At 38.1% G+C, this 27,588-nt stretch overlaps 1 protein-coding gene across 4 annotated transcripts in view; it reads left to right on the top strand.

Annotated features, from left to right (window-relative positions):
- Positions 1–27,588, top strand: part of GUCY2C (guanylate cyclase 2C) — a 156,974-nt gene that overhangs the window by 88,292 nt on the left and 41,094 nt on the right. For all 4 annotated transcript variants that reach the window (XM_070269968.1, XM_070269970.1, XM_001501698.5 and 1 more), the window contains 7 exons: positions 692–756; positions 4,085–4,300; positions 5,426–5,547; positions 6,924–7,020; positions 9,087–9,204; positions 9,764–9,899; positions 25,652–25,737. In XM_070269968.1, the coding sequence (XP_070126069.1) occupies positions 704–756; positions 4,085–4,300; positions 5,426–5,547; positions 6,924–7,020; positions 9,087–9,204; positions 9,764–9,899; positions 25,652–25,737 (828 nt within the window). In that variant the 5' untranslated portion in view covers positions 692–703. The remainder of the gene's footprint in view (positions 1–691; positions 757–4,084; positions 4,301–5,425; positions 5,548–6,923; positions 7,021–9,086; positions 9,205–9,763; positions 9,900–25,651; positions 25,738–27,588) is intronic.

Here is a 27,588-nt window from a genome sequence, read left to right as displayed (position 1 = left end):
AATCAGTAACATCACGCCAACCACAAAGGCCACACTCATGTCAGGAAGAGCGGCTAATTGCAGCGGTCATTCTCAATCTTGCAAGGGTGAGGAGTGAGCAAGAGGAGTTTAACAAACTCCACTTTACCCTTCTAGGAGTGTGTGCTTCTTCCTTCTACCTCTAGAGACGGAGATATAACCTGGTTCTCTAAAACCAGGGATGGGATGTTCCTAAGTACATTCCTCTTGAGAAATAGTAGAAAACAAGACCTATAATCACAAAACAGCTCACACTGCATTTTGTTCCCTCTGAAACTTGCCCTCTCCCTCCAAACACCTCCAAATCTAGTCTCCCCACAATCTGGCCTACAGATATTGCTAATGTTACAGTCAGCCAGTCCTTCCTCCCCAACTCAACATCCTCCTCTTGGGAAAGAGGAGGTCCAGGGTCAGTCAGCTCGCCTTCAGTGGAGTACATTTCCCCGCCTCCTGCAGCGTTTCCTCTTGCTCAGTCCTTTTTACCCCTTAGCTGGCCCTTGCCCAGCCCAAGGCACCATATGCTGCTCCTTTCTGCTCTACATGCTAATGTCTCAAGAGGCCCATTTTCTAACCTTCTGGGAGCCTTCCTTTGCCACTTCTCTCCTGTTCATTGATTCATGTTTTTACTTTTAGGGATTAAATAAGACTAGTTTTGGGTTTTTTTCTCCTACAGAGGGAAAAACGAATGGGCTGTGCCCTCATGGGGCCCTCATGTACATATTCCACCTTCCAGATGTAGTAAGTAGTTTGGTTTCTTGTTATCTTAATGCCACTGTGATTTGAAGTCAGGACATGATGTCACTGTTTAAACGATTTATCAAACAGCATCTGGTCGGGGCAACACAGTCAGGGGAGTGAGGCCTTGTATTTTGCTGCCTCTCTCTAACTGTCATTCCCTCATCCAGATAACTCTACCTTTGCTCAGTGTGGGGTGAATGACTGTAGCTGTTCAGGTTCAGTTACTAACATCAGAGCTTGGGAGGCAACATGGTACAGGTAAACAGTCAGAGTCCTGATAGGAAACAGCGAAGACAGTGAACTTGGATAATTTGAAAGGTTTAATAAAGGAGATCTTCACACAGGTCTGGGCACAGTGTATAGAAACACAAAGGGAAGAGCAGCCCCTCGGGCCTTATCAGGACTCGGTTCTATCCCTGGAGCTCAAAGAACAGGGAAAGGAACAAGGCACCTATTGCATAGCATTATTGAGGATTATATAAATAACATATTAAAGTACTTTGCACAGTACCCTTATCAGCTTGGTAAATAAAGCTTCCAATATATTCCAGAGTGAAAATATCTCTCTGGCTTTGGGAAAGTTGTCCTCATCCCTTCCATTCATTTCACTCAGTGTAATTCTCATCACCACAAAACACTTTGCTCTCTCAGATCACACCTTGCCCAATCAAAATCCCTCCCACGTACCTTTCTTTCACTGTTCAATCTTCCCCTGAATCAAAGATCACCCTTCATCTGCACAGAGAAAACTATGCTGAAGGATCCTTTGCAATAGATTTTGGAGAGTAAAGATTAGACTCCGAAATTTCTGTTGCAAAGTCTACGTCCAGCACCTCCCACTCAGATGTACAACAGACTCAGATGTTCAGGCTACTGCGTATTATAGACACACCATGGAAGCACTTTGTGAGCTCATCTTCCATACCAAAATGCAGACAAATATGGAATCTTACTCTTCCTTGCACTCATTCCCAATTGTCATTTTATCTGACCACTTGTTGATATTGCTGTAGAGGGTGCCCAGGGGAAAGGAGGATTAGGAAAATTGATCGCCATTTGTGAGGACCTTCCATGTGCAAAGAAGCATTTTGGTTTTGTCAAAGTAGAGAGAATTAAGTAAAACACAGTCCCTGTCCTACAAAATAGAGAAGGTAGCAAGGACACTGGTGACCAAGACAAGGCAGAGTGGGACGGGTTCCATCAGAGAAGTACAGACAAGATGCTGTGGGATGCATAGAGGAAACAATCACCTCTGGTTGGGAGAGTTAAGTTTCAAGAAGACTTTGTGAAGATGATATATGCATTGAGTGTTGAAGAATGGGTAAAATCTTAATGGGCAGAGATGAGGCAATAAGCCTCCTAGCCAGGCACAGGAAGAATTATGTGCAAAAGCAAAGAAGCAGGGAAGTGTAGAAAATTTGTGAGTCTGGAGTACTAGAGAGGTATAGGGGAATAATAGAAACAAAACTGGAAAAATTAAGTAGGGTCATATTTGGGAGGTCATGAGTTCCAGGTAAGGGAAATGTGTTTAATTAGATTTGCATCAGAAACCACTCTAATTGAGCAGGGAAGTGCCATACAATGCAGCTCAACTTTCAGAAGAATAATGGACAAGAGAGTGTAGGAAGGACTGGAGCACACAAGGGGAGACTGATGACAGGAAATTCAGCAGAGCAGAGAGGAGGCCTGAAGTAGCATGAAAGCAGTTGACCTGGCAAAGGAGGACAGCTTTTGAAGATGTTTAAAGGTAGAATCCATAGCATTTGATAACTGATTGGATAGTGGGATGAGGATTAGAAAGTAGTCAAGAAGGCTTTGAGATCTCAAATCACTAAAAGAAATGGGAAACGGAATAGAGAGAAGTTTTGAGAAATAAAAATAAAAGATAAATTTGACTGTGAACATGGGCAGCTTGAGACAAGCAGGACATCTGTGAAACTTTTCAATGGAGCACTGAAGCTGGAAGAGGGTGTTGCTTTTCTTCCTTCATCAAATACATACTGAGCGCCTACATATGAACCAGACAAACTGGAGATACTGAGGAGAGCAAGCCAGGCTTTGTCCCTGCCTTCACGGAGCTTGCATTCTACAGGTGACAGATACTAAACAGAGACTCACCCAAATAATAACCTGGCCTTGGGTATCAAGGAAAGTTTTCCTGAGGGAAAGTAAGATTCCATATTTGTCTGCATTTTGGTATGGAAGATGAGCTCACAAAGTGCTTCCATGGTGTGTCTATGATACACAGTAGCCTGAACGTCTGAGTCTGTTGTACGTCTGGGTGGGAGGTGCTGGATGTAGACTTTCCAACAGAAATTTCAGAAGTCTAATGTTTACTCTCCAAATCCATTGCAAGGGATCCTTCAGCATAGTTTTCTCTGTGCAGACGAAGGGTGATCTTTGATTCAGGGGAAGACTGAACAGTGAAAGAAAGGCACGTGGGAGGGATTTTGATGGAGGAAGGTGTGATCTGGCAGAACAAAGTGTTTTGTGGTGATGAGAATTACACTGAGTGAAATGAATGAGAGGGAGGAGGACAATTTTCCCAAAGCCAAAGAAATATTTTTATTCTAGAATATATTGGAAGCTTTTTTTCCTAAGTTGATAAGGGCACTGTGCAAAGTACTTTAATTTGTTATCTATATAACAATATAATGGAGTTGCATGCAACTACAGATCTCCTAAAATATACGAAACATACGTAATAGTGATAGGTCTGTGGTGGTAGATTTGTCAAAATAAATAAGGAGGTAGTACTTGTGAGGAAGAAGCTGATAAAAAAATTATTTACATTCATCAAGGCCCTGATGGAGAATAACGCTTGATAGGTTTAAGGAACCACAAGAAGCTTCATGTACTGAGCAGGGGAAGGAAAATTCTAAAATCATCAGCTGATGTCTGTCTCAAAGAGAGTTTATAGAAGAGCCGGAAACAAGGCAATGCATGGCGGGGAAGGTGTAGAGGGGATCTTTTGGGCTTTACAACAACTGTGGTAGTTACAGTGGTCCATCCTCTATTTTCTTAGCCCTACTCCCCAAAGTCCATGTGTCCCAGCTTAGATGTGATAACAACCCAAATGACAACTCATTTTAGAATAAAATCAAAGTAACCAAACCACGTATACGTGAAAACACCTAGAATGTGCTTAAAACACAGCTTATGCTTGATAAATGTTTTAAGGGATACCTATAAGGTCAGAAACCTGCTTGAATGACACTATTTCATTCCTACCTTTTATACTCACATGCTGAAGCAGGGTAAAGAGGGATCTTATTGGTGCTGCTTAAATTAATCCCGATATTGGTTTCTTTCTCACCTCTTGGCATAGCCTTGACACAGATTTGAACTATCCAATGATCTCAGCTGGAAGTTTTGGATTGTCATGTGACTACAAAGAAACTTTAATCAGGCTGATGTCTCCAGCTAGGAAGTTGATGTATTTCTTGGTTAATTTTTGGAAGGCCAATAATTTACCATTCAAAACTTTTTCCTGGAGCACTGCATATGTTTTCAAGAATGGTTCCGAGTCTGAGGACTGTTTCTGGTAAGCAGGATCATTAACATTTTGTGGCAATTGCCTTGGAGAGAAGCCATAGACTTATGGCAGGCTAGCTGGTTATTATCAGATGCACCCTCCATCTGTAACAGCATTGGGAATACACACTAGCCCACATTCTTACACACAAATGAAAGCAAAGGGGCTAAAGGAGAGAGCGTATCATCAATATCATCAGCATATATTGCATTTGCAAAACTCTTTCTAATTTTAAAAGTACTTTCATGTTAGTTTTATTGTTTCTCCACAGTAAGCCCTCTGAAGAAAAGAGAACAAGTACTATGATCCCCAATTTACAGATAAGGAAAATGAAAACCAGAAGTTAATGCTTTCACATTACTGTGCAAGATACTATACCAGAGAATGTGCATTCTGACTATACCTACAATTAGAAATAATTTCTCTCACAGCTTTTCAGAGGAATAAGGTGCTGGGGGTGGGGAGAGAACAGGATATTGGGTATCCTTGCTAAAATAAAATAGCAAGGTTCGCTCAACTCCAGCAAAGGTGGCAGAGAGAATCCTTTCGTTGGGTCACTGTCAGTCCCTCCAGGATGCTGCTTAGTTCTGCAGCCTCTCTCCGCATAAGCATGCAGAAGACTAAGAGAGGGTACCACCAGGAATGCACATCTTGGGAACTGTAAGAACCAACCCTAAGGCCTCATCCTAGAAATTTTGGGGTGAACTTAGGACACACAAAAGTCCATTTCACACAAGAAGAGAAATTATTCCTACCAACTCTGAATTTTTGCACTATACGTTCAAAGGTGTTAACTTACCTGTGATAATGGGGCTGGTTTATAGAGCAGAGTGGAACCTTCCATGTGCAAGCAGTAGGAAGCCACTATGAGGGACTCACCAAATGTCTACTGTTTATATATATACATGAAGATTCCCTAAAACTTCCCCTGTGCTTTCACTAAATTAGACGTCCACAATCCTAACCATTGGTATCATGGTGTGTATCGTCTGTTGTGTTAATAGCAGAAAAGAATTTTAGATGAACAAACCCAGGCCAGATCTGAAAACAATGGCATGGAAGCAAAGCAAATGGCATGGAAGGCCACGCACAAACTAAACTGCTTTCTTAGAGTTTCTCTTTTTTCTGTTCTAGGTACCTCAATGCTCTGGAGGCTGGAGTTTCCTATTTTTCTCAGGAACTTATCTTCAAGGATGTGTTGAGAGGAGATGACCAGTTTCAGGGTATCTTATCGAACCACAAAAGGAAAAGCAATGGTAAGAAGACACGAAGATAATTTTTTACCAGCTTCTTCTTCACAACTACTACCTCCTTATTTATTTTGACAGAGCTATCACTGTTACCTCTATATGTTTAGTCTATTTTGGGAGATCAGTAGTTGCATGCAACTCCATTATATTGTTCCTTTTGTTGATTAAAACCTTATCCTCTGATAAAAATTAGAAAAGTAGTGTTGAGAAATTATATTAACATCATAAAAGAAATGGTAATGTTAAAATCCAGTTTACCTCAATCCAATATATTATTGGATTTGTGACTAATCCTCACACATTCTGAACTCTGATCCCCTGGTGACCAAGCGGATATATTTATTGATATCTGGCCTTAAGCAAAATAGCAAGGTAAGCAAAGATTGTCTTGCTTTCATTTGATCTCTCTGTGAATCACCTGCCCAGTGATCTCCCAGTTACAGGCCAAGTGTGAAATCTGATGGGATAAAATCATCGTCACTAAGTTATTAGATGATTTGTTTCACTTTCCACAGAATTCTCTTTACAAATAAGATCATATCAGTAGCAAAGAAATCAACTGGGGGAATTTCCTACAAGAGAAGATGTTTCTTGGCAGGATATCCTGGTAGCGCTCAAATCACCACCTACTGTCATTATTAAGCATTTGCCATATTAACAAGCTACTATTTGTAAAGCATTGACCAAGATATGGGAAAAAAGTATAAAATTATTCATGTCACTGGAGAGTTTACAATTCAACTGGACAACATAGTTTTAAAAAGGATCTAAAGAAGTGTCCCCCAACTCCTCGTACACATATAGGCATGCATTTGGGAAATCTGGTTGCAATGAGGAGTAGACCTTGTAGACTCAGCTTGGACGCTACCACTGAAATCAATGAGACTGAGTTCTGAGTTAAGAAGCTAGAAACAAAACCCAAGGAAAGTTGCTTAAATTCTCGCATTAACTTATACTATATCTTTTCAACTACTTTACAAATGGTGAGGTGCAATTCACGTATCAATGAAAATAGTTTTTGTATCTATTCCAGCCTGGTGTAGTGGAATAAGCACTGAACTAGGACTTATAAACCTGAATATTAGAGCTATGTCTGTCATCTACTAGTTCTTTAACCCTTTGACATCGTGGGTTCAACCTCCTTAAGTCTATACAATTAAGGGAATGGACTAGATGATTCTTTTTAAGATCCCATGCAGTTCTATTCTGACTCTATGACCGTAAATGAAAAAAAAGAGGGGGGTAATTTGAGGAATTGATGTCAATCTTAAAAAATAAACGTAGCATGGACATATTGGGTTCAGTTCAGGTCCCTGGTTCCCTCCCTGTTTGTGTGTAGACCATTGTGTATTTCTCTCCTTGTCTTGTTCTCTCTCCTCCAGTGATTCTCATGTGTGGTAGACCAGATGTCATCCACTCCCTCAAGGGTGACCGGGCAGTGGCTGAAGACATTGTCATTATTCTAGTGGATCTATTCAAGTAGGTACAATATTTAGAAGACCTCTCCTCCTTTCAGAAAGGAAATACTCCAAGGATTTCCAGAAGACACATTCTCTTTTCTCTTGCTCTGCACAGCCTCTTAATGGGTTCAGTATAACGATACCATTTTAACCAATGTTTTATTCCTTCTTCATCACACTGGCATTCTTATTTAAGCAATTGTAGCCTTAGCAGAGATGTATACCTTTGACATCACTATCATGTCTAAATACAAAAGTTTTATGAAAACCCCATTAAATCCACATGTCCTTGTATCCACGAGGCATGGTCAATCAACACAGGGTCCTGGTCTCCACCCTGATTTTAAGGTCTTTTTCCAGCAGTGATAAATCAGCTAATAACACAATAATATTATTTCTGAGAATGTGGGCCATATCTTTGCCTTCAGTTGCTAATGGCCTTTGGTCCTAGATTATTTTTCCCTCAGCTGTCTTTGGTAAGAGGAAACTTCCAGATAATTGAATTTGATTTACACAATTATTCTTTGCTCTCTGTGGCATAGCCACTGGGTGGTGGTATTTTCCTCTGTATTTCTCTGAGACTAAGGAGAGAAAATTCTGGAGAGCAGAAACTACTTTTTATCACACCCTCTATTTTTACCACTCATCTTCTAATATGGCTGGAGCCCCTTTTAACAAACGAGGCCTAGGTAATATTTGAGCCAGACTAAGCTTAAATAAGATGTCACTGTTTCACCTGCGCCCCTTGCCCCCATCAAGCTAGATCACATGACTTCACTTATCTGCCTGGATCATTAATCATTACCTGTCTGTACTCAGACCTGAAGCTATTGCTGCACTTCATCTTTCCCATATTTGCCTAGTCATTTACTTTTCACAGTGTTAAAGCAAATAAAGCATAGGAACCACAGTCCTATTTGATCACTAATTGGTCATGAAGATAATTTAATGAATCCACTTAGCATTTTAGTTTCGGAATACAGGAAAGAAGGCAAAATTAGCAACACTTCATTCCTGCAATCACATTGATAACTGCTTTCAATAGCTGCTTTGCCCTCTGGAAGGAGTCCTCAATGTAGCCGGCTTGGTATAATTTTACTTTTAGCAAATCCTCCATCAATTGCCAAAGTGTTGACATTTCTTTGTCGCTATTCCCAAAGGACACCTGGCTATGTTTTGGGAAGATCATGAGATTCATTTGGAACTAGATATAACTTGGTTTCAAATTCCACTTCTGACACTTTTGGTTCATTTGACTCTTGGGTATTACTTAGTATCTTGAGATGAAATCTTCTCATTTGTAAAATGAGAATAAAAATGTCCACTTTAGAGGGGTGTTTTTAGGATTGGATGTGATAATATGAGCAAAACATTCAACACAGTTCTCAGTACATAGAAGGTTTCACTTACTGTTTGAGTATTAAATGATGGTCAGCCTCGTTGTAGTAGTTCAGACATGTTAGATTCTCTGTATATTAAAACATTCAGGTGATTAGGAAGCTTAGAAAGCATATGTTTGCAGCACAATCCAAGACAGTATTGAGAGTCCACAATGTGCCAAATATTGTCTAGGAGTTGAGGAGCCAAGGAACAATAAGCTAATGTCAAGAAGCTTACAGTGTTAGAGAAAATGTTTGGCCTTTTCATGCTTGTGTTTCATCATCTGGAAAGTAAATTTAACTCATAAAATTTCTCTCTGTCATACCCCGATATCTCTAAATTCTTATGAACATTTGAAGAAAAGAAAGTTTTCAGGTAGAAACCAAGGGTCATTAAGCTTTGAAAGCAAACATTAGCTCACATATCCAGAGCCCCAAAAATTCTCGTTCAAAGAAGCATCTGTATTCTGATCTTCCTTTGCATTTGTGTATGTTAACCAAAGCCAGCTTAGTTCTCTTACTCATCTTAGCAGGTGTGGAAGAAAATAAGCCTGTCCAGGGAAAGTGGAAAGTTTACAGGTTACTGGAGAAAAAGTGTTTTAAACTATTTCGAGGCTGATCTTATGGTTTGTGTGAATTGTAGAAGCTCCATCTCTGTTTTTGGAGGAACGTACTTTTCATGAGGAACTTGTGCTTTTTATTACAGTAACCACTACTTCACGGACAATGTCACAGCCCCTGACTACATGAAAAACGTCCTTGTTCTGACACTGCCTCCTGAAAATTCCACCTCAAATGGCTCTTTCTTTAAGGATTTCTCACTGGTAAGCTTCATATATAACCTCTACGTTCCCCAGGGCAGACATCTGTGGCCTGAAGTAACACCCAATCAGAACTGTCTTCGAAGCAGGTTCAACAGTATCATCCGATCAAAACTCGTCCTGCCCCATTCAGGCTGCTGAAAGGCACGGGCTGTTTCTATCCTTGTTCCCTTTTACTCTTTAGTGAAAGCATTAAACTATAAGCAAGCGTTATTTCTATATAAAATCTTAAAAGAATTATGAAAATGCTGTATGTTGTCCTTCCTGGTTGAAATTATATGGTTTATCCTCATAGGAAGGAAGTCCAACCGCTTTTACTTACTTCCCTAAAGGCAGTGTTCTCAGTTTATTGATCTGGAGAGAAAGCAGAAGTGTACAGGGGGATAATAAAGGGCCCTGGCCCAAGAAATATTTTCCAAAAGTCTCCTTTAACACTCTACAATTCCTCTAATATTCCCTTATCTTTCCAGTTACCCTGCTGACCCCAAAAATGTTTTGCTTTAGGTTCAAGATCAGAATCTCTTTTTTGGAACTCATTTTAAGATTTTCCTTTCTCATTCAGGCAAAAAATGACTTTTCTCTCGCCTACCTGGATGGAGTCTTGCTTTTTGGACACATGCTGAAGATATTTCTTGAAAGTGGAGAAGATGTTACCACCCCTAAATTTGCTCATGCTTTCAGGAACCTAACTTTTGAAGGTACCAGTCTCCTAAGAACAAACAACATCAACAAACCTGGCACATTTTACAGAAAGCCAGAGAAACGTGGGCATTGTGGATGGACTTTAGGAAGGAAGCAAAGAGGGGTTGTGGCAGTAGAAAGATCAACAGCTAAATACATTTTAACTTAACTGGAAGCAAACGGGGCTGCCCCGTGGCCGAGTGGTTTAGTTTGCACACTCTGCTTCAGTGGCCTAGGGTTTCACTGGTTTGGATCCTGGGCACAGACCTAGCACTGCTAGTCAGGCCGTGCTGAGGTGGTGTCCCATACAGCAGAGCCAGAAGGACCTACAACTAGAATATACAACTATGTGGGGGCTTTGGGGAGAAGAAGAAACGAAAAAGATTGGCAATAGATGTTAGCTCAGGTGCCAATCTTAAAAAAAATTGGAGGCAAATATCAATGCATACACTTTGGGGATGCTATTATTAACTGAACCCCAGTTTATGCTTTAGACCTTGAGAATCTTTGGATATCAAAGAAAAAGCATGTTGCCTGTGTCCTGTATTTATGAACAAGCCACCACAGGGCATTTTGGGCAGTGATGTCCTGCCTGTGGTTGGAGACAAGCAAGAAGAGAAATATCTGCAGTTTGATTTTGGTCCTTCCACATCTCCCTTTCTAGCCTTCAGGGATCTGGGACCCATGTCACCCCTCTAACTACCAAAACCTCTCATAACAATACCTACAAATGTTCCCACCACGTGTCCCTCTGAACTACATGGGTCAACATTCCCCTTGACACAAGCCCCTCTTGAAACTCTCCTCTTTCGTTTCCCACATCGCATCCAGATACTTCAAATAAATTTCCTTGTAGATCTAATGTATATTAAGTAAAAGACAATTGATAGTTGACTTTAACTTGCCTTAAATCTTTACTCTCGAAAACCTCTATCCTCCCGCAGAGTGAGTCTTCTCTTGGCTTCAGAGGGCAGCAGGCGCCTAGCACTGAAGCCTGAGGGCTGCACCAATGTCTGTGCTGTATGGCAATGATAGGAAGAGATCTCTTCCTCCTCCTGAAGAAGCAGGAGGGAGGGAGGGAAGGATAATCATTTATTGATTGTCCCCTTTGTCCCAAGTTCTGCCAGCCACTTTGTGTGCACTCTTTTTTTCTCAATATTTTTACTGCGGTAAAATACACATAACATAAAATTTGTATCTTAACTATTTTTAAGTGTATAGTCTAGTGTCACTAAGTACATCCTTACCAGTGTGCAACCATCACCACCATGTACCTCCAGAGCACTTTTCACCTTGTAGAACTGAAGTTCTGTACCTATTAAACAGTGACTCTCCATTCTCTTCTCCCTCTAGCCCCTGGCAACCACAGTTCTACTTTTCGTCTTTGTGATTTTGACTACTCTAAGCAAAATCATAGATTATTTTTCTTTTTATGTTTGCTTTATTTCACTTAGCATAATCTCCTCAAGGACCATCCATGTTGTCGCGTATGTCACAATTTCTTTGCTTTTTAAGGCTGAATAATATTCTATTGTATGTATGTACCACATTTTGCTCATGCATTTGACTGTCAATGGACACTTGAGTTGCTTCCATGTTTTAGCTACTGTGAATAATGCTGCTATGAACATGAGTGTATAAATATTACTTTGAGACCTTGCTTTCAATTCATTTGAGAACATACCCCGAAGTGGAATTGCCAGATCACATGGAAATTCTATTTTTAATTTTTTGAGGAACCATCACGCTGTTTTCCCCAGTGGCTGTATCATTTTACATTCCTACCAACAGTGCACAAGCGTTCCAATTTCTCCACATTCTTGCCAACACTTTTTTTGATATTAGCCGCCCTAATGGGTGTGAAGTGATATCTCACTGTAATTTTGATTTGCATTTCCCTAACACTGAGCACATTTTCATGTGCTTCTTGGCCATTTGTATATCTTCTTCAAAAAATTTCTGTTCAAGACCTTTGCTTATTTTTGAATTAGGTTGTTTTTTGTTGCTGTTGTTGAGTTTTAGGAGTTCTCTGTGTATTCTGGATATTAAGCCCTTGTCAGATTATATGACTTGCAAATATTTTCTCCCATTCTCCCTTTTCACTCTGTTGGTAATATCTTTGTTGCACAAAATTGTTTAATTTTCATGAAGTGCTATTTGTCTATTTTTCCATTTGTTGCCTATGTCTTTTGTGTCATATCCAAGAAATCATTGCCAAATCCAATGTCATGAAGCTTTTGCTTTGTGTTTTCTTCTGAGCTTTTATAGTTTTACGCCTTACGTTTAAGTTATGGATGTATTTTGAGTTAACTTTTGTATATCGTATTAGGTAAGGGTCCAACTTCATTCTTTTGCATATGGATATCCAGTTTTCTCATCACCATTTGTTGAAAAACTGTCTGTTTCCCATTTGAAAAATAGCCTTGGCACTCTTGTCAAAACTCATTTGACCATTTATTCAAGGGTTTATTTCTAGACACTCTATTCTATTCCATTGATCTGTATGTCTGACTTTCTGCCAGTACCGTACTGTTTTGATTAGATTTTTAATAAGATTTTTCATCTTATTAAATAAATTTTTAATAAGTTTTGAAATCAAGAAATGTGGGTCCTCTAGCTTTGTTCTTTTTCAGGGTGTTTTGGCTATATAGAGTCCCTTGAGACTTCATATGAATTTTAGAGTGGGTTTTTTTATTTCTGCAAAAACATCATTGGGATTTTGATAGGGACTGCATTGGATTGCTTTGGGTAGTATTGATTTCGTAACAATAGTAAGTCTTCCAATATGAAACATGGCATGTGCTTCCATTTATTTATATCTTCTTTAATGTTTTTCAGAAATATTTTATAGCTTTTATTATACAAGTCTCTCACCTCCTTGGTTAGGTTAATTCCTCAGTATTTTACTCTTTTTATTTCTGCTGAGATGTTGGCCCTTAGCCAACATCTTTTTTTGCTTGAGGAAGATTAGCCCTGAGCTAACAACTGTGCCAGTCTTCCTCTACTTTATATCTGGGTCACCACCATAGCATGGCTGACAAGTGGTGTGTATTCACACCTGGGATCTGAACCCATGAGCCCAGGCTGCCGCCAATTCCTAAGTATTTTACTCTTTTTGATGCTATTTTGAATGGAATTATATTTTCAATTTCCTTTTCTGATTGTTCATTGCTAGTGTATAGAAATGCAACTGATTTTTTAGTGTTGACTTTGTATCCTGATACTTTGCTGAGCTCATTTATTGTTACTAATAACTTATTAGTCCTAACAGTTTTTTTGCAGAATCTAGAAAGTTTTCTACATATAAGGTCATATCATCTGTGAACAGAGATAATTTTGCTTCTTCCTTTCTAATGTGGATGCCTTTTCCCCCCTTGTCCAGTTACTCTGGCTAAGTCTTCCAGTACTGTCTTGAATAGAAGTGGTGAAATTGGTCATCCTGGCCTTGTTCCTGATCCTAGAGGAAAAATTTTCAGTCTTTTACCATTGGGCATGAAGTTTGCTATGGGTTTTTCACATACAGCTTTTATTATGTTGAGGCAGTTTCCTTCTAGTCCTAGTTCATTGAGTGTTTTATTGTGAAAGAGTGCTATTGAATTTTGTAAAAAGTTTTTCTGCATCACCTGAGATGATCATGTGTTTTTCTTCTTTCATTCTGTTAATATGGTATATTATATTAATTTTCATATGTTGAACCATCCTTGCATTCCAGGAATAAATCTCACTTGGTCATGGCGTATATTCCTTTTAATATGCTGCTAAATTCAGTTTGCTAGTACTTTGTTGGGGACATTTGCATTGATGTTCATAAGGCATATTGGTATGTAGTTTTCTTTTCTTGTAGTCTCATGGTCTGGCTTTGGTATCAGAGAAATTCTGACCTTATAGAATGAGTTTGAGAGTGTTTCCTCCTCTTCAGCTTTCTGGAAAAGTTTGAGAAGGATTGGTGTTATTTATTCATTAAATGTTTGGTAGACTTCACTGGTAAAGCCATTGGATCCAGGGTGGTTGTTTTTTTTTTTCTGGTAGAATTTTAGGTTACTGATTCTATCTCCTTACTAGTAATAGGTTTATTCAGATTTTCTATTTCTTTGTAGTTTAGTATTGGTAAGTTTTGTGTTTCTAGGAGTTTGTCCATTTCATATAGGTTATTCAGTTTGTTGGTATAGAATTTCTCATTGTACACCCTTATAATCCTTTTTCTATCTGTAGAAGTGGTTGTAATATCCCCACTTTCATTCACTGATTTTAGTAATTTGGGTGTTTCTTTTCTTAGGCCATCTACTTAAAAGTTTATCAATTTTGTTGATCTTTTCAAAGAATCAACTTTTGGTTTTATTGATTTTCTGTGCTGTTTTTCTATCCTTTATTTCATTTATCTCTGCTCTTTGTTCGTTCCTTCCTTCTGCTAGCTTTGGGTTTAATTCTTCTTTTTCTAGTTCTTTAAGTTGTAAAGTAAAGTTGTTGCTTTGAGATCTTTCTTGTTTTTGTTTTTGTGTTTTTTTAAGATTGGCACCTGAGCTAATACCTGTTGCCAATCTTCTTTTTCTTCTTCTTCTTCTCCCCAAAGCTCCCCAGTACACAGTTGTATAGTCTAGTTGTAGGTCAATCTGGCTCTGTTATGTGGGACACCACCTCAGCATGGCTTGACTCATTGTGCTAGGTCTGCATCCGGGATCCGAACCGGTGAACCCTAGGCCACCGAAGTGGAGTGCACAAACGTAACCACTAGGACACAGGGCCAGCCCGCAGATCTTTCTTGTTTTTTAACATAACTGTTTGTAGCTATAAACTTCTTCCTTAGCAGTGCTTTCACTGTGTTTCATAAGTTTTGGTATGTTGTATTCTCATTTTGTTTCATCTCTAAGTATTTTTTAATTTCTCTCATGTTTTATTCTTTGATCCATTGGTTGTTTTAAATGTTTAATTTCCACTAACTCCTGAATTTTCCAGTTTTTCTTCTATCATTGACTTCTAACTTCATTTTGTTGTGATCAGAGAAGAGACTTTGTATGTTATCTGTGTTTTTAAATCTATTGAAACTAATTTGTGGCCTAAAACACAGTCTATCCTGGAAAATGTCCTATGTGCACTTGAGAAAAATGTGTAATTTCTTGTTTTTGTGTAGAATGTTCTGTATTTGTCTGTTAGATCTAGTTGGTTTATCATGTTGTTCAAGCCCTCTATTTCCTTACCTGTCTTCTGTCTGGTTATTATATCCATTATTGAAATGGACTATTGAAATCTCCCAATTATTTTTGCAGAACTGTCAATTTCTCCAATAAATTATGTCAATTTTTGCTTTATATATTTTGGTTGTCTGTTTTTAAGTGTACAGTTGTTTACAACGGTAATATCTTTTTGCTGTATTGAAACTTTTATTAATATATAATATCCTTCTTTGTCTCTTGTCACCTTTTTTTATTTAAAGTCTACTTTGTCTGATATTAGTAGTATTAGCCTCTCCTACTCTCTTTTAGTTACTATTTGCATGGAATACCCTTTTCCACCTTTTCACTTTCAATCTATTTGCATTTTTAGATCTAACCTAAGTCTCTTGTAGACATCATATAGTTAGGTCATATCTTTTAATCCAATTTTCCAATCTATATTTTTGCTTCGAGAATTTAATCCATTTACATTTAAAGTAATTACTGTTAAGGAATGATTTAGTTCTGTTGCTTTGCTATTTGTTTTCTATATGCCTTATAGCTTTGTTGTCCCTGATTTCCTACATTGCAGTCTCTTTGGGGGGTTAATTGATTTATCGGTAGTGAAATGTTAAAATTTTTCTCATTTTTTTGTGTATATTCTTTAGCTATTTTCTTTGTGGTTACTATGGGGATTACAGTTAACATCCTAAAGTTATAACACAATTTAATTTTTACCATCTTAACTTCAACAACATACAAAAACGTGCTCCTTTCATAGCTCCATCCCCACCCCTTTCAGATGTTGATGTTATGAAATTATGTCTTATACATTAGTTTAAGTTTTTGGACACACAATGTACAAGATGTTCAAAAACAAAATGTGGAGTTCCAAACCAAAGTTACAATGATACTAGCTTTTAGGCTAATAATTTTTTACTGTATCAATCTTTTAAATCATGCAGAAAACAAAAAGTGGAGTTATGTACCATTGTTAAAATGATCTTATGATTTTATAAAATATTTTATAAATTTTATAATTATAAAATAGACTTTATAATTGCCCACATATTTACCTTTGCTGAGATCTTTATTTCTTCATATGGCTTCAAGTTACTGTCTAGTGTCCTTTCATTTCAACTGGCAGGACTCCCTTGAGCATTTCTTGCAAGGCAGGTCTAGTGGTAACAAACTACTTCTGTTCTTGTTTATCTTGGAATGTCTTACTTTCCCCTCACTTTTGAAGAACAGCTTTTTCAGACAAAGGATTCTTGGTTGGCAGTTTTTTTCTTTTAGCATTTTGAATAATCAGCCCACTGTCTTCCAGCTTTCAAAGTTTCTAATGAGAAATCTGCTCATAATCTTATTGAGTACCTCTTGTAGGTGGCAAATCACTTTCCTCTTGCTGTTTTCAAAATTCTTTGTCTTTGTCTTTTGACATTTTGATTATTATGTGTGTCAGTGGAAATCTATTTAATTCATCCTACTTGGAGTTTATTGAGCTTCTTGGATGTTTATATTCATGTATTTCATCAAATTCAGGAAGTTTTTGGCCATTATTTCTTCAAATATTTTCTCTACCTCTCCCTCTCCCTCTCTCTCTTGTCCTCTGGGACTTCCACAATGCTTCCTTGGTCTACTTGATGGTGTCCCACAGGTCCTTAGGCTCTGTTCACTTTTCTTTAATCTTTTTCTCTTTCTGTTTCTCAGACATATTTTCCATTGTCCTAACTTCAAGTTTGCTGATTGTTTCTTCTGCCTGCTCAATCTGCCTTTGAATCCCTCTAGTGAATTTTTTCATTTTGTTATTGTACCTTTCAATTCTAGAATTTCTTTTTGGTTCCTTTTTAAGATTTTCTGTCTCTTTATTGATATTTCCATTTTGTTCATATGTAATTTTCTTGACTTTATCCATGTCTTCCTTTAGTTCTTTGAGCATCTTTAAGACAGTTGTTTTAAAGCTTTTGTCAACTTGATCCACCATCAGGTCTTTTTCAGGGACAGTTTCTGTTGGTTTATTTTATTCTATTTTTTCTGAATGGACCATACTTTCCTGTTTCTCTGTAAGCCTTGTGATTGTTTGTTGAAAACTGGGTGTTTGAATCTAATGTAGTATTTCCAGGAATCACGTGGGGAATGGAGAGAATTCCCCATTCCACAGGGTTTGCTAGATTTTGTTTTTGTTTTTATTGTTGTAGGCTGTGTCTCTGCTGAGGATCAGCCTGCCTGAGGTGTAAATTTAAGGTCTTCTCAGGTCTTTTCTGAGCCTCTGCCTTCCCCTGGGCATGTGCGGTGACTTTCTAGTTTCTCCCATGTGTGCAATTGCTTGAATATCCTAGTCTTCAATGTCTGGCTCTCAAAGGGAAAAAAAAGAACAGTGAAGGGGTTGGAAGTGTTACCAACCCTTTACATCTTCAAATGTCATCTCAGCAGAGGGGGAGGGCCTTGCAAGAATGGAGATTGGTGCAACAACAATGGCCGCCACCTCTTTGTTTGCACCTCTGTGATCATAACCAGGAATCAGAACACAGATCTCCAATATTTGGAAGACAGAGTTCTTTTTTTTCTTCTTACCTGTTCATTTTCTTTTTTTTTTTTTCTATTGAGGTAACATTGGTTTATAACATTATATAAATTTTTCTGTGTAGATTACATCATGTTCACCACCCAAAGACTGATTACAATCCATCACCACACATACATGCTTAATCACCCCTTTCACCCTCCACCTTCCCCTTTCCCCTCTGGTAACCACCAATCCAGTCTCTGTCTCTATGTGATTGATTGTTGTTTTTCTAATCTTCTACTTATGAGTGAGATCATATGGTATTTGACTTTCTCCCTCTGACTTATTTTGCTTAGTATAATATCCTCAAGGCCCATCTATGTTGTCACAAATGGCCAGATTTCATCATTTCTTATGGCTGAGTAGTATTCCATTGTGTATATATACCACATCTTCTTTATCCATTTGTCCCTTGATAGACACCTAGGTTGCCTGCAAGTCTTGGCTATTGTGAATAATGCTGCAATGAACATAGGAGTGCATGTATCTTTATGCATTCACGTTTCCATGTTCTTTGGATAAATACCCAGCAATATACATAGCTGGATTGTATGGTATTTCTATTCTTAATTTTCTGAGGAATATCCATACTATTTCCCATTGTGGCTATACAAGTTTGCACTCCCACCAGCAGCATATGAGAGTTCCTTTCTGTCCACATCCTTTCTGATGCTTGTTGTTTCCTGTCTTGTTAATTATAGCCATTCTGATGGGAGTGAGGTGATATCTCATTGTACTTTTGATTTGCGTTACCCTGATAGTTACTGACATTGAACATATTTTCATGTGCCTATGGCCATCTGTATATCTTCTTTGGAGAAATGTCTGTTCAGATCTTTTGCCCATTTTTAAATTGAGTTTTTAGTTATTTTGTTTTGAGATGTATGTGTTCTTTATGTATTTTGGATATTAACCCTTTATCAGATATATGGATTGCAAATATCTTCTCCCAATTGTTAGTTTGTCTTTTCATTTTGTTGATGGTTTCCTTTGCTGTGCAGAAGATTTTTGGTTTGATGTAGTCCCATTTGTTTATTTTTTCTATTGTTTCCCTTGCCCAGTCTGACATGGTACTTGAAAATATGCTGCTAAGACTGATGTACTTCCTATGTTTTCTTCTAGAAGCTTCATGGTTTCAGGTCTTACATTCAAATCTTTAATCCATTTTGAGTTAATTTTGTGTATGGTTAAGATAATGATCTGCTGTCTTTCTTTTGCATGTAGCTGTCCAGTTTTCCCAACACCATTTATTGAAGAGGCTTTCCTTTTTCCATTGTATGTTCTTGGCTCCCTTGTTGAAAATTAGCTGTCCATAGATGTGTGAGTTTATTTCTGGGCTCTCAGGTCTGTTCCATTGATCTGTGTGTCTGTTTTTGTGCCAGTACCATGCTGTTTTGGTTACTAAAGGTTTGCATTATATTTTGAAATCAGGGAGTGTGATACTTCCTGCTTTGTTCTTTTTTCTCAAGATTCCTTTGGCTATTCGGGGTCTTTTGTTGTTCTGTATAAATTTTAAGATCCTTTGTTCTATTTCAGTGAAGAAATGTTGATGGAATTTGATAGGGATTGCATTGAATCCGTAGGTTGCTTTAGGAAGTATGGGCATTTTAACGATGTTAATTCTTCCAATCCAAGAGCATAGAATATCTATCCATTTCTTTGTGTCTTCTTCAATTTATTTCAACAACGTTTTATAGTTTTCAATGTACAGATCTTTCACCTCTTTGGTTAAGTTCACTCCCAGGCATTTTATTCTTTTTGTTGCAATTGTAAATGGGATTGTATTCTTAATTTCTCTTTCTGCTATTTCGTTGATAGTGTATAGAAATGCAACTGATTTTTGTATGCTCATTTTATATCCTGCAACTTTACCATATTCATTTATTATTTCTAAAAGTTTTTTCATGGGTGCTTTAGGGTTTTCTGTATATAAAATCATGTCATCTGCAAATAGTGACGGTTTCACTTCTTCCTTTCTAATTTGGATCCTATTTATTTCTTTTTCTTGCCTGATTGCTCTGGCTAGGACTTCCAATATTATGTTAAATAAGAGAAGTGAAAGTGGGCATCCTTGTCTGGTTCCTGTTCTTAGAGGGATAGCTTTCAGTTTTGCTCCATTGAGAATGATATTTGCTGTGGGTTTGTCATATATGGCCTTTATTATGATAAGATACTTTCCTTCTATACCCATTTTATTCAAAGTTTTTATCATAAATGGATGCTGTATCTTGTCAAGTGCTTTCTTTGCATTTATTGAGATGATCATGTGATTTTTATTCTTCATTTTGTTATTTGGTGTATCACATTGATTGATTTGCAGATGTTGAAACATTCCTGCATCCCTGGAATAAATCCTAGCTGATCATGGTGTGTGATCTTTTAAATGTATTGTTGTATTTGATTTTCTAGTATTTTGTTGAGGATTTTTGCATCAGTGTTCATCAGTGATATTGCCCTGTAATTTTCTTCTTTTGTGTTGTCCTTGTCTGGTTTTGGTATCAGAGTAATGTTGATTTTGTTGAATGAGTTAGGAAGCTTCTTCTCCTCTTCAATTTTTTGGAAGAGTTTGAGAAGGATAGGTATTAAGTCTTCTTTGAATGTTTGGTAGAATTTGCCAGGGAAGCCATCTGGTCCTGGACTTCTATTTTAGGGAGATTTTGATTACTATTTTGATCTCCTTACCGGTAATCAGTCTATTGACCAATGGTGAATCCTCTATTTCTTCTTGATTCAGTTTTGGAAGTTTGTGTAATTCTAAGAATTTATCCATTTCTTCTAGATTATCTGATATGTTGGTGTATAGCTTTTTGTAGTATTCTCTGATAATCTTTTGTATTTCTGAGGTGTCTGATGTGATTTCTTCTCTTTTATTTCTTATTTTATTTATTTTACCCTTCTCTCTTTTTTTGGTGAGTCTAACTAAAGGCTTGTCAATTTTGTTTATCTTTTCAAAGAATCAGCTGTTGATTTCATTGATTTCTTTCTATTTTCTATTTTTTTTAGTCTCTATTTCATTTATTTCTGCTCTGATTTTTATTATTTCCTTCCTTCTACTGATTTTGGGTTTTGTCTGTTCTTCTTTTTCCAGTTCTGTTAGGTGCGCTGTTAGAAGGTTTATTTGAGATTTTTCTTGTTTGTTGAGGTAGGCCTGTAGTGCTATAAACTTCCCTCTTAGAACTGCTTTTGCAGTATCCCATAGATTTTGGCATGTCATATTTTCATTTTCATTTGTCTTCAGGTATTTTTTGATTTCTCCTTTGATTTCTTCATTAACCCAATCGTTGTTCATTAGCATTTTGTTTAATCTCCACATTTTTATGACTTTTCTGATTTTCTTCCTGTAGTGGATTTCTAGTTTCATACTATTGTGGCCAGAAAAGATGCTTGGTGTTATTTCAATCTGCTTAAATTTATTGAGGCTTTTTGGTGGCCTAATATGTGACCAATCCTGGAGAATGATCCATGTGCATTTGAAAAGAATGTGTATTCTGCAGTTTTTGAATGGAATGTTCTGTATATATCTACTAAGTCCATCTGGTCTAATGTGTCCTTTAAGGCCAATGTTTCCTTATTGATCTTCTGTTTGGATGATCTACCCATTGGTGTAAGTGGAGTGTTAAAGTCCCCCACTATTATTGTGTTACTGTCCATTTCTCCTTTTATGTCTGTGAACAGTTGCTTTATATTTTTAGTTGCTCCTATGTTGGGTACATAGATATCTACAAGTGTTATATCCTCTTGTTGGATTGTTCCCTTTATCATTATGTAGTGACCTTCTTTGCCTCTTGTTATAGCTTTTGTTTTAAAGTCTATTTTGTCTGCTGTAAGTATTGCTGCCCCAAAGTTCTTTTCATTGCCATTTGCATGGAATATCTATTTCCATCCCTTCAGTTTCAGTTTGTGAGTGTCTTTAGGTCTGAAGTGTGTCTCTTGTATGCAGCATATATATGGGTCTTTATTTTTATACAATTTGCCACCCTATGACATTTGTTTGGATCATTTTGTCCATTGACATTTAAAGTAGCTATTGATAAGTATGTACTTATTGCCATTTTGTTACTTTTTTTCTGTGTGTTTTAGTAGTTCTTCTCTGTTCCTTTCTTCTCTTGCTCTCTTCCCTTCTGGTTTGATGGCTTTCTTTAGTATTATGTTTGGGTTCCTTTCTTTAATTTTTTGTGTATATATTATAGGTTTCGGATTTGTGATTACCATGAGGTTCATATATAATAACCTACCTATATAACAGTCTATATTAAGTTGATGGTCTCTTTAGTTTGACATCTTTCTAAAATCTCTACTCTTTTACTCCCCTCCTCCCACATTTTATATTTTCAATATCATATCCAACCTTTTTGTGTGTGTGTGTGTGTATCTGTTACCCTCTTATCATGGAAATAGGTAATTTTAGTACTTTTGTCTTTTGACCTTCATATTATCTTCATAGGTGGTTGATCAGCTACCTCTACTGTATTTTTGCCTTTACCAGTGATTTTATTGCTTTTTTTTTTTTGATAATTTTCTTATTCCTATTTGTGGTCTTTTCTTTCCCACTTAAATAAGTCCATTTAGCATTTCTTGTAAGACGGTTTTCTTGGTGATAAACTCCTTTAATTTTTGCTTGTCTTGGAAACTCTTTATTTCTCCTTCCATTCTGAATGGGTAGAGTATTCTGGGCAGCAGGTTTTCTTCTTCCAGCACTTTAAATATATCATGCCATTCCCTTCTAGCCTGTAAGGTTTCTGCTGAGAAGTCAGCTGACAGCCTTATGGGGTTTCCTTTGCATGTAATTTCTTTACTTTCTCTTGTGGCTTTTAGGATTCTCTCTATCTTTAATTCTTGACATTTTAATTATAATGTCTCTTGGTGTGGGCCTCTTTGGGTTTATCTTGTTTGGTGTTCTCTATGCTTCTTGTACCTGGGTGTCTGTTTCCTTCCTTAGATTTGGAATGTTTTCAGCTATTATTTCTTCAGATTGATTCTCAGCCCTTGTCTCTCTCTTCTCCTTCTGGGACACCCATAATATGAATGTTAGTGTGCTTGATGTTGTCCCAGAGGTCCCTTAGACTGTTCTTGTTCTTTTTAATTTTTTTTCTTTTATCTGTTCAGCTTGAGTGATTTCCTCTAGACTTTTGTCCAGCTCGCTGATCCATTCTTCTGTATCATCTACTCTGCTATTGAGTCTCCCTAGTGAATTTTTCATTTCCAGTATCGTATCCTTCATTTCTGATTAGTTCTTTTTTATATTTTCCAGTTCTGTGTTGACTTTCTCACTGAGTTCATCCATTCTTCTCCCAAGATCACTGAGCATCCTTATGACTTTTTGCTTGAACTCTTTGTCAGGCAGATTGTTTATTTCTGTTGCATTTAATTCTTTTTCTGGGGTTTTGTTCTTTTCCCTTACTTGGAATGTATTCCTTTGCCTCCTCATTTTGCCTCTCTTTCTGTGCTTATATCTATGTATTAGGTGAGTCAAGTACGTCTCCTGATCTTGAAAAGCTGATCTTATGAGGCCCAGTAGTGTGCTTCCCTCTCATCACCAGTTCCATGTGTTCTAGGAGTGACCCTTGTATGGGCTACATGTGTCCTTCTGTTGTGGCAGGGTTGCTCTTACTGCAGGTGCCCAGGGAGGCTAGTCTGTCCCCTTGGCTGGTTCAGCTGTGTATGGCTGCTATGGATGCTTCAGTCACTTTATTGGGTGTGGGGAGCCCCAGCACAATTGGCTACAAGGTCTAATATCACTTTCCTGTTGCAGTTTTTCCATCAAGTGAGTAAGCCCCCAACATGGCTGGTTGCTAGGCTCATGGGCTTACAATTGCTTTTGTCAGCTTTCTTAGGATTTCAGTTGAGTGTATCTGGCCCCAGGCATGGGAGCTCCAATTGTTTCAGGCTTTGGAAGATGGGTCTCATCCCCTATGTGGCTGTTTAAGAAGCACAAGTCTTCTGCAGATGACAAGCCCCACCACCTACAGGGCCACATGCACATCAACACAGTCCTCCCCTGTGCATGCACCCTGACTCCCTGAAGCAGACCTGGTTGCCCCACTGCAGAGGCCCCACACTCTCTACCAATGCCCCACACACTCCACCTGCTCCTTGTACGTGCCCTGCCATGCAGAAGCAGACTCACTCGCCTGGCTCCAGAGGATCCAGGCACCCAGACTATACAGGGTCACAAGTTGCCCAAGGGCTTGCTGTTGGGTAAGGCCAGTCCATAGGGCAGGCTACCTGCCCTTGCTGAGCTGGATTAAATCAGTGCTCTATTGGGTGGGGCAGACCCTGAGCTAACAGCCCAGGGGAAGAACTCCAATGGTGTTTGCCAGCATCTGTGTCAGCATGCCTGTACTAGGTCACAGGAATGGCTGCTGCCAATGTCTCAGTCCCTGGAGATGTCTCACCTATCACTGAAATGCACCCAGAGCCTATCAGGTGAGTTTCTTTTCACCAAAGGACTGTGCACTTTTCTTTCTGGTGATTTTAGGTTGCTTTCTGAAATGAGTGAATTTGTGTAGGGGCTATTTATGAGAACAGCTTTTTTCCTCTTATGTCTGACAGCTTTTATGAGGCTATTCCCATTGTTGTTAGTAACCAGAAAAGCCAGACATTATGACACTTGTCTCGGTTGTACTGAGTCCAAAGGATGCTTATAGTGGTAACACTCCCCTGCTCAGGTCCTCCACTTCTCTAGGGAAGGCTGAGTACCTTAGGATTGCTCCTGGCCAGCCATGAACTGCCATGGTTTGCAAAAGTGGTTTTTTTCTCTCCAGAAAGGAACTTCTTCCTTTTCCACCTCAGTTGGGACTGTCCCTAGTTGCGGGGGTTCTTTTTATCCAGTTTTCAGTTAAAGGTTGTAAATTTGTTGTGTCTGTGAGAGGAGGTGAATTCGGAGTCTGCCTATGCTGCCATCTTCTTTTTTTGCTCACCCTGGCTCCCACAAGTTGCGTGCAAGCTGCTCCAGGATCATGTGCACAGCTGTCTGCCATAGCTCTGAGGGGTGGGTGGGAATGGGTGGCTCCTACTGTGCTAACTGCTGAAATGGACTGAAATTAATCACAATTTACCATCTAAACCTTCCCCTGGAAGTTTCAAGCCTTCAATAGACTTCAGAGTTACAAAACAGTTGCATCAGACAGATTCTGCCAGTCCAATTGTCATCTATGTGAGGAGACAGATTTCCAGTGCTTCCTGTTTTCCCACCTTCCCAGAATCTTTCTATATGCATTCTTAATTAATTTTATCACCTCCATGATAATAGTCAAGCATCTTAACAGCCACTAACATAGACTTAGAGCAGAAGACATGTGTTCATGTCCTAATTTAGCCACCTACTAGATGTACAAACTGGAGCAAGTTATTTAATATCTCTGACCTCAGTTTTTCACCAATAAAATGGAGATAATAATAGTTTCTGTATCAGAGTCAGGAAGAATAAAATGATAAATGAATATAAAGCCCTTAGCACAGAGCCTGGTATAGTAAACACAAAATAAATATTAGCTATTATGTTGAACCATGTGAAATTGCTGATATTTGATCCTTTTTTTTTACATAAACAGCCATTTCACAGGTTCATCCTATACTGCTATTATTTCATAGATGAGAAAACTGAGATTCAGAGAGTTCAAGTAATTTTCTCCACATCTTAAGCCAATAAGTGATAGTGAAGGGATTTTGATCTTCTTAAAGTCCAAATTAGAGTGTGCAGCAACCTACACACTGTGCTATTAGTTTGGTAAATATTCTTAGCAAAAATTTGGCACTAATAATCAGAAGGACTCTATTGACTGGTTACATTTAGGGCCATCCTAAATGCAATGAAAAAGATTTTTCCTTTCAACTAAATAACATTTCTCATAAAAATACCCCCCAGAGATCTCAGAGCCAGAACCATCCAGATGCCCTCTGATCAGATCATTCATCATGCCCTCAGATCAGTCAACAATTTTTCAGTAACATAGAGCAATTTGAACTTATTTTATGTCTTTTGTCATGATTTAACTGGTCTTTCAGTCAAAAAGTCAATAATGGCCTCTAATTCTTCCTGATTTTGTCCTAGGGTATACGGGTCCTGTGACTTTGGACGACTGTGGGGACATTGACAATACTATGATGCTTCTGTATACCTCTGTGGAGACCAACAAAGTATGTCTTATTTCTTCTCAGGAACTTGGGGTGAAGTGACTGAGTGAGGAGGGATAACTTGGAAAGCAAGCAACAGTAAAGGCATTAGAGAAGTTATGTTTAGAATCTAGAAGGTGGCTTATTTCAGGTTCACGATTATGCCCCACTTAGGGTAGTACTCCTTAATCATTTTGTCCCATAGAACTTCTTCAGAACATCCACTCTATTTACTGTATAAAAAATACTCACCCAGAATACATTGATATAAAGACTAGACTATTGATGGGATACCAATGAGGGGATGACAGTTCTCGCCTAAGAATTGTTTATGCATTTCCACAGCTAAAAATTTAAATGAAACTTGGGCCAGCCTGGTGGCACAGCAGTTAATTTCACACATTCCGCTTTGGCTGCCCGGGGTTTGCTGATTCAGATCCCGAGTGCAGGCCTATGCACCACTTAGCAAGCCATGCTGTAGCAGGTGTCCCACATAAAGTGGAGCAAGATGGGCACAGATGTTAGCTCAGGGCCAGTCTTCCTCTGCAAAAAGAGGAGGATTGGCAGTGGATGTTAGTTCAGAGCTAATCTTTCAAAAAAAAAAAAAAAGTAAATGAAACATTTCCTATTCTCTCCATCTGACCTCTCATGAAAATCATCAATTGTGTAATCCCTCTGGCACATATAAACAGTCCTGTAATGTTATGCTTTTAAATATGTCTTTTCTCCTCACCTACATAGTAGGTTCTTTAAAGGGAGTGGGTATTACCTCTCCATGTCTCCAGTGCTTAGCTTCTCATGTGGCACATAGTTCATGGCTGATTATCATTTAATATAAAAACAAAATACCTGTCTTTATGTCACCCCAAATTGTGCCCATCGCGAATTAAGAAAGCCACTGTTCCAGCAAACCAAATGATCAGTAGAGAGCTTTTTCTTTAAGACATTTTGTCCTGACATAACTAGGAATCTAAGAGAAAAAGTATTCATTTTGTCATGTAGTTTTTCAGTGTGAGCATTATGACATACTTAAGTCGTATATTGCGTGTACATATTGACCTAGCTTGGTGAAAGATATTTGTAATGGAAAATGTGGCAAACTAGAGAAAAGATGTCCAGATTGAGAAAGTTAAACCAGAAATTCAAGGGCAGCATTTCCGAAAGGTAATCCATAGTTTTTAGTTACTATCTTGAACCTTTAATATAATGCTATATTTTGCATACATTCCATGTGAATACCTTAAAATAAGATCCGCTGAATCGGTGACTGGTAGTAGCTACAAAGATCGCTCCTCTCTAAGTTATTTGCACCTGGGATGATGCCTTTGCCTCCCTTGGAGAGAGATGGATATATATTGTGAGATCCTGTCAGCCTCATATCTCCTCTTCAAAATGAAAAATGTTGTTCTGTGCACTTACTCTCTCTGAAGGCAAATCTGGTTGAATATTTCAATTATTTAATGACATCAATTGTGCTATGTAATATGTATATATGGGGAGATCAGGGGTTAATCCTCAAAATATAAAGCTATAGATACATTATTCTATACCCAGAGTAGGTCTCAATAGAGATTTAATGTGCCATACCCCAATACATAGAATATTTCCTATCCTCACTATATGCAATTGTACATTCTGCTTTCAAGTTGAACACACTTTTGAGAATGTAAAATTTTTGTACAGAATGTCCTGAGAGAATGGTGGCAAATTTAGAAGGATGGTCATTTTCAGATGTCTCTAACAAAGCTGATTCAATATATGCAGCAGTGATTTAAGGATATATTAATATTCCCATTGGCAGATTACTTGAAAAAGAAACCTTTTATTTTACAAACCTAGTTAGCATTGTGTTTAAGAAAGCGTGTGAGAGCAAAA

This window comes from Equus caballus, chromosome 6, assembly GCF_041296265.1.
Source record: "Equus caballus isolate H_3958 breed thoroughbred chromosome 6, TB-T2T, whole genome shotgun sequence".
Taxonomy (NCBI): Eukaryota; Metazoa; Chordata; class Mammalia; order Perissodactyla; family Equidae; genus Equus; species Equus caballus.
The sequence above is the reverse complement of the archived record's forward strand: the minus strand, read 5'-3'. Positions and strand labels throughout refer to the sequence as shown.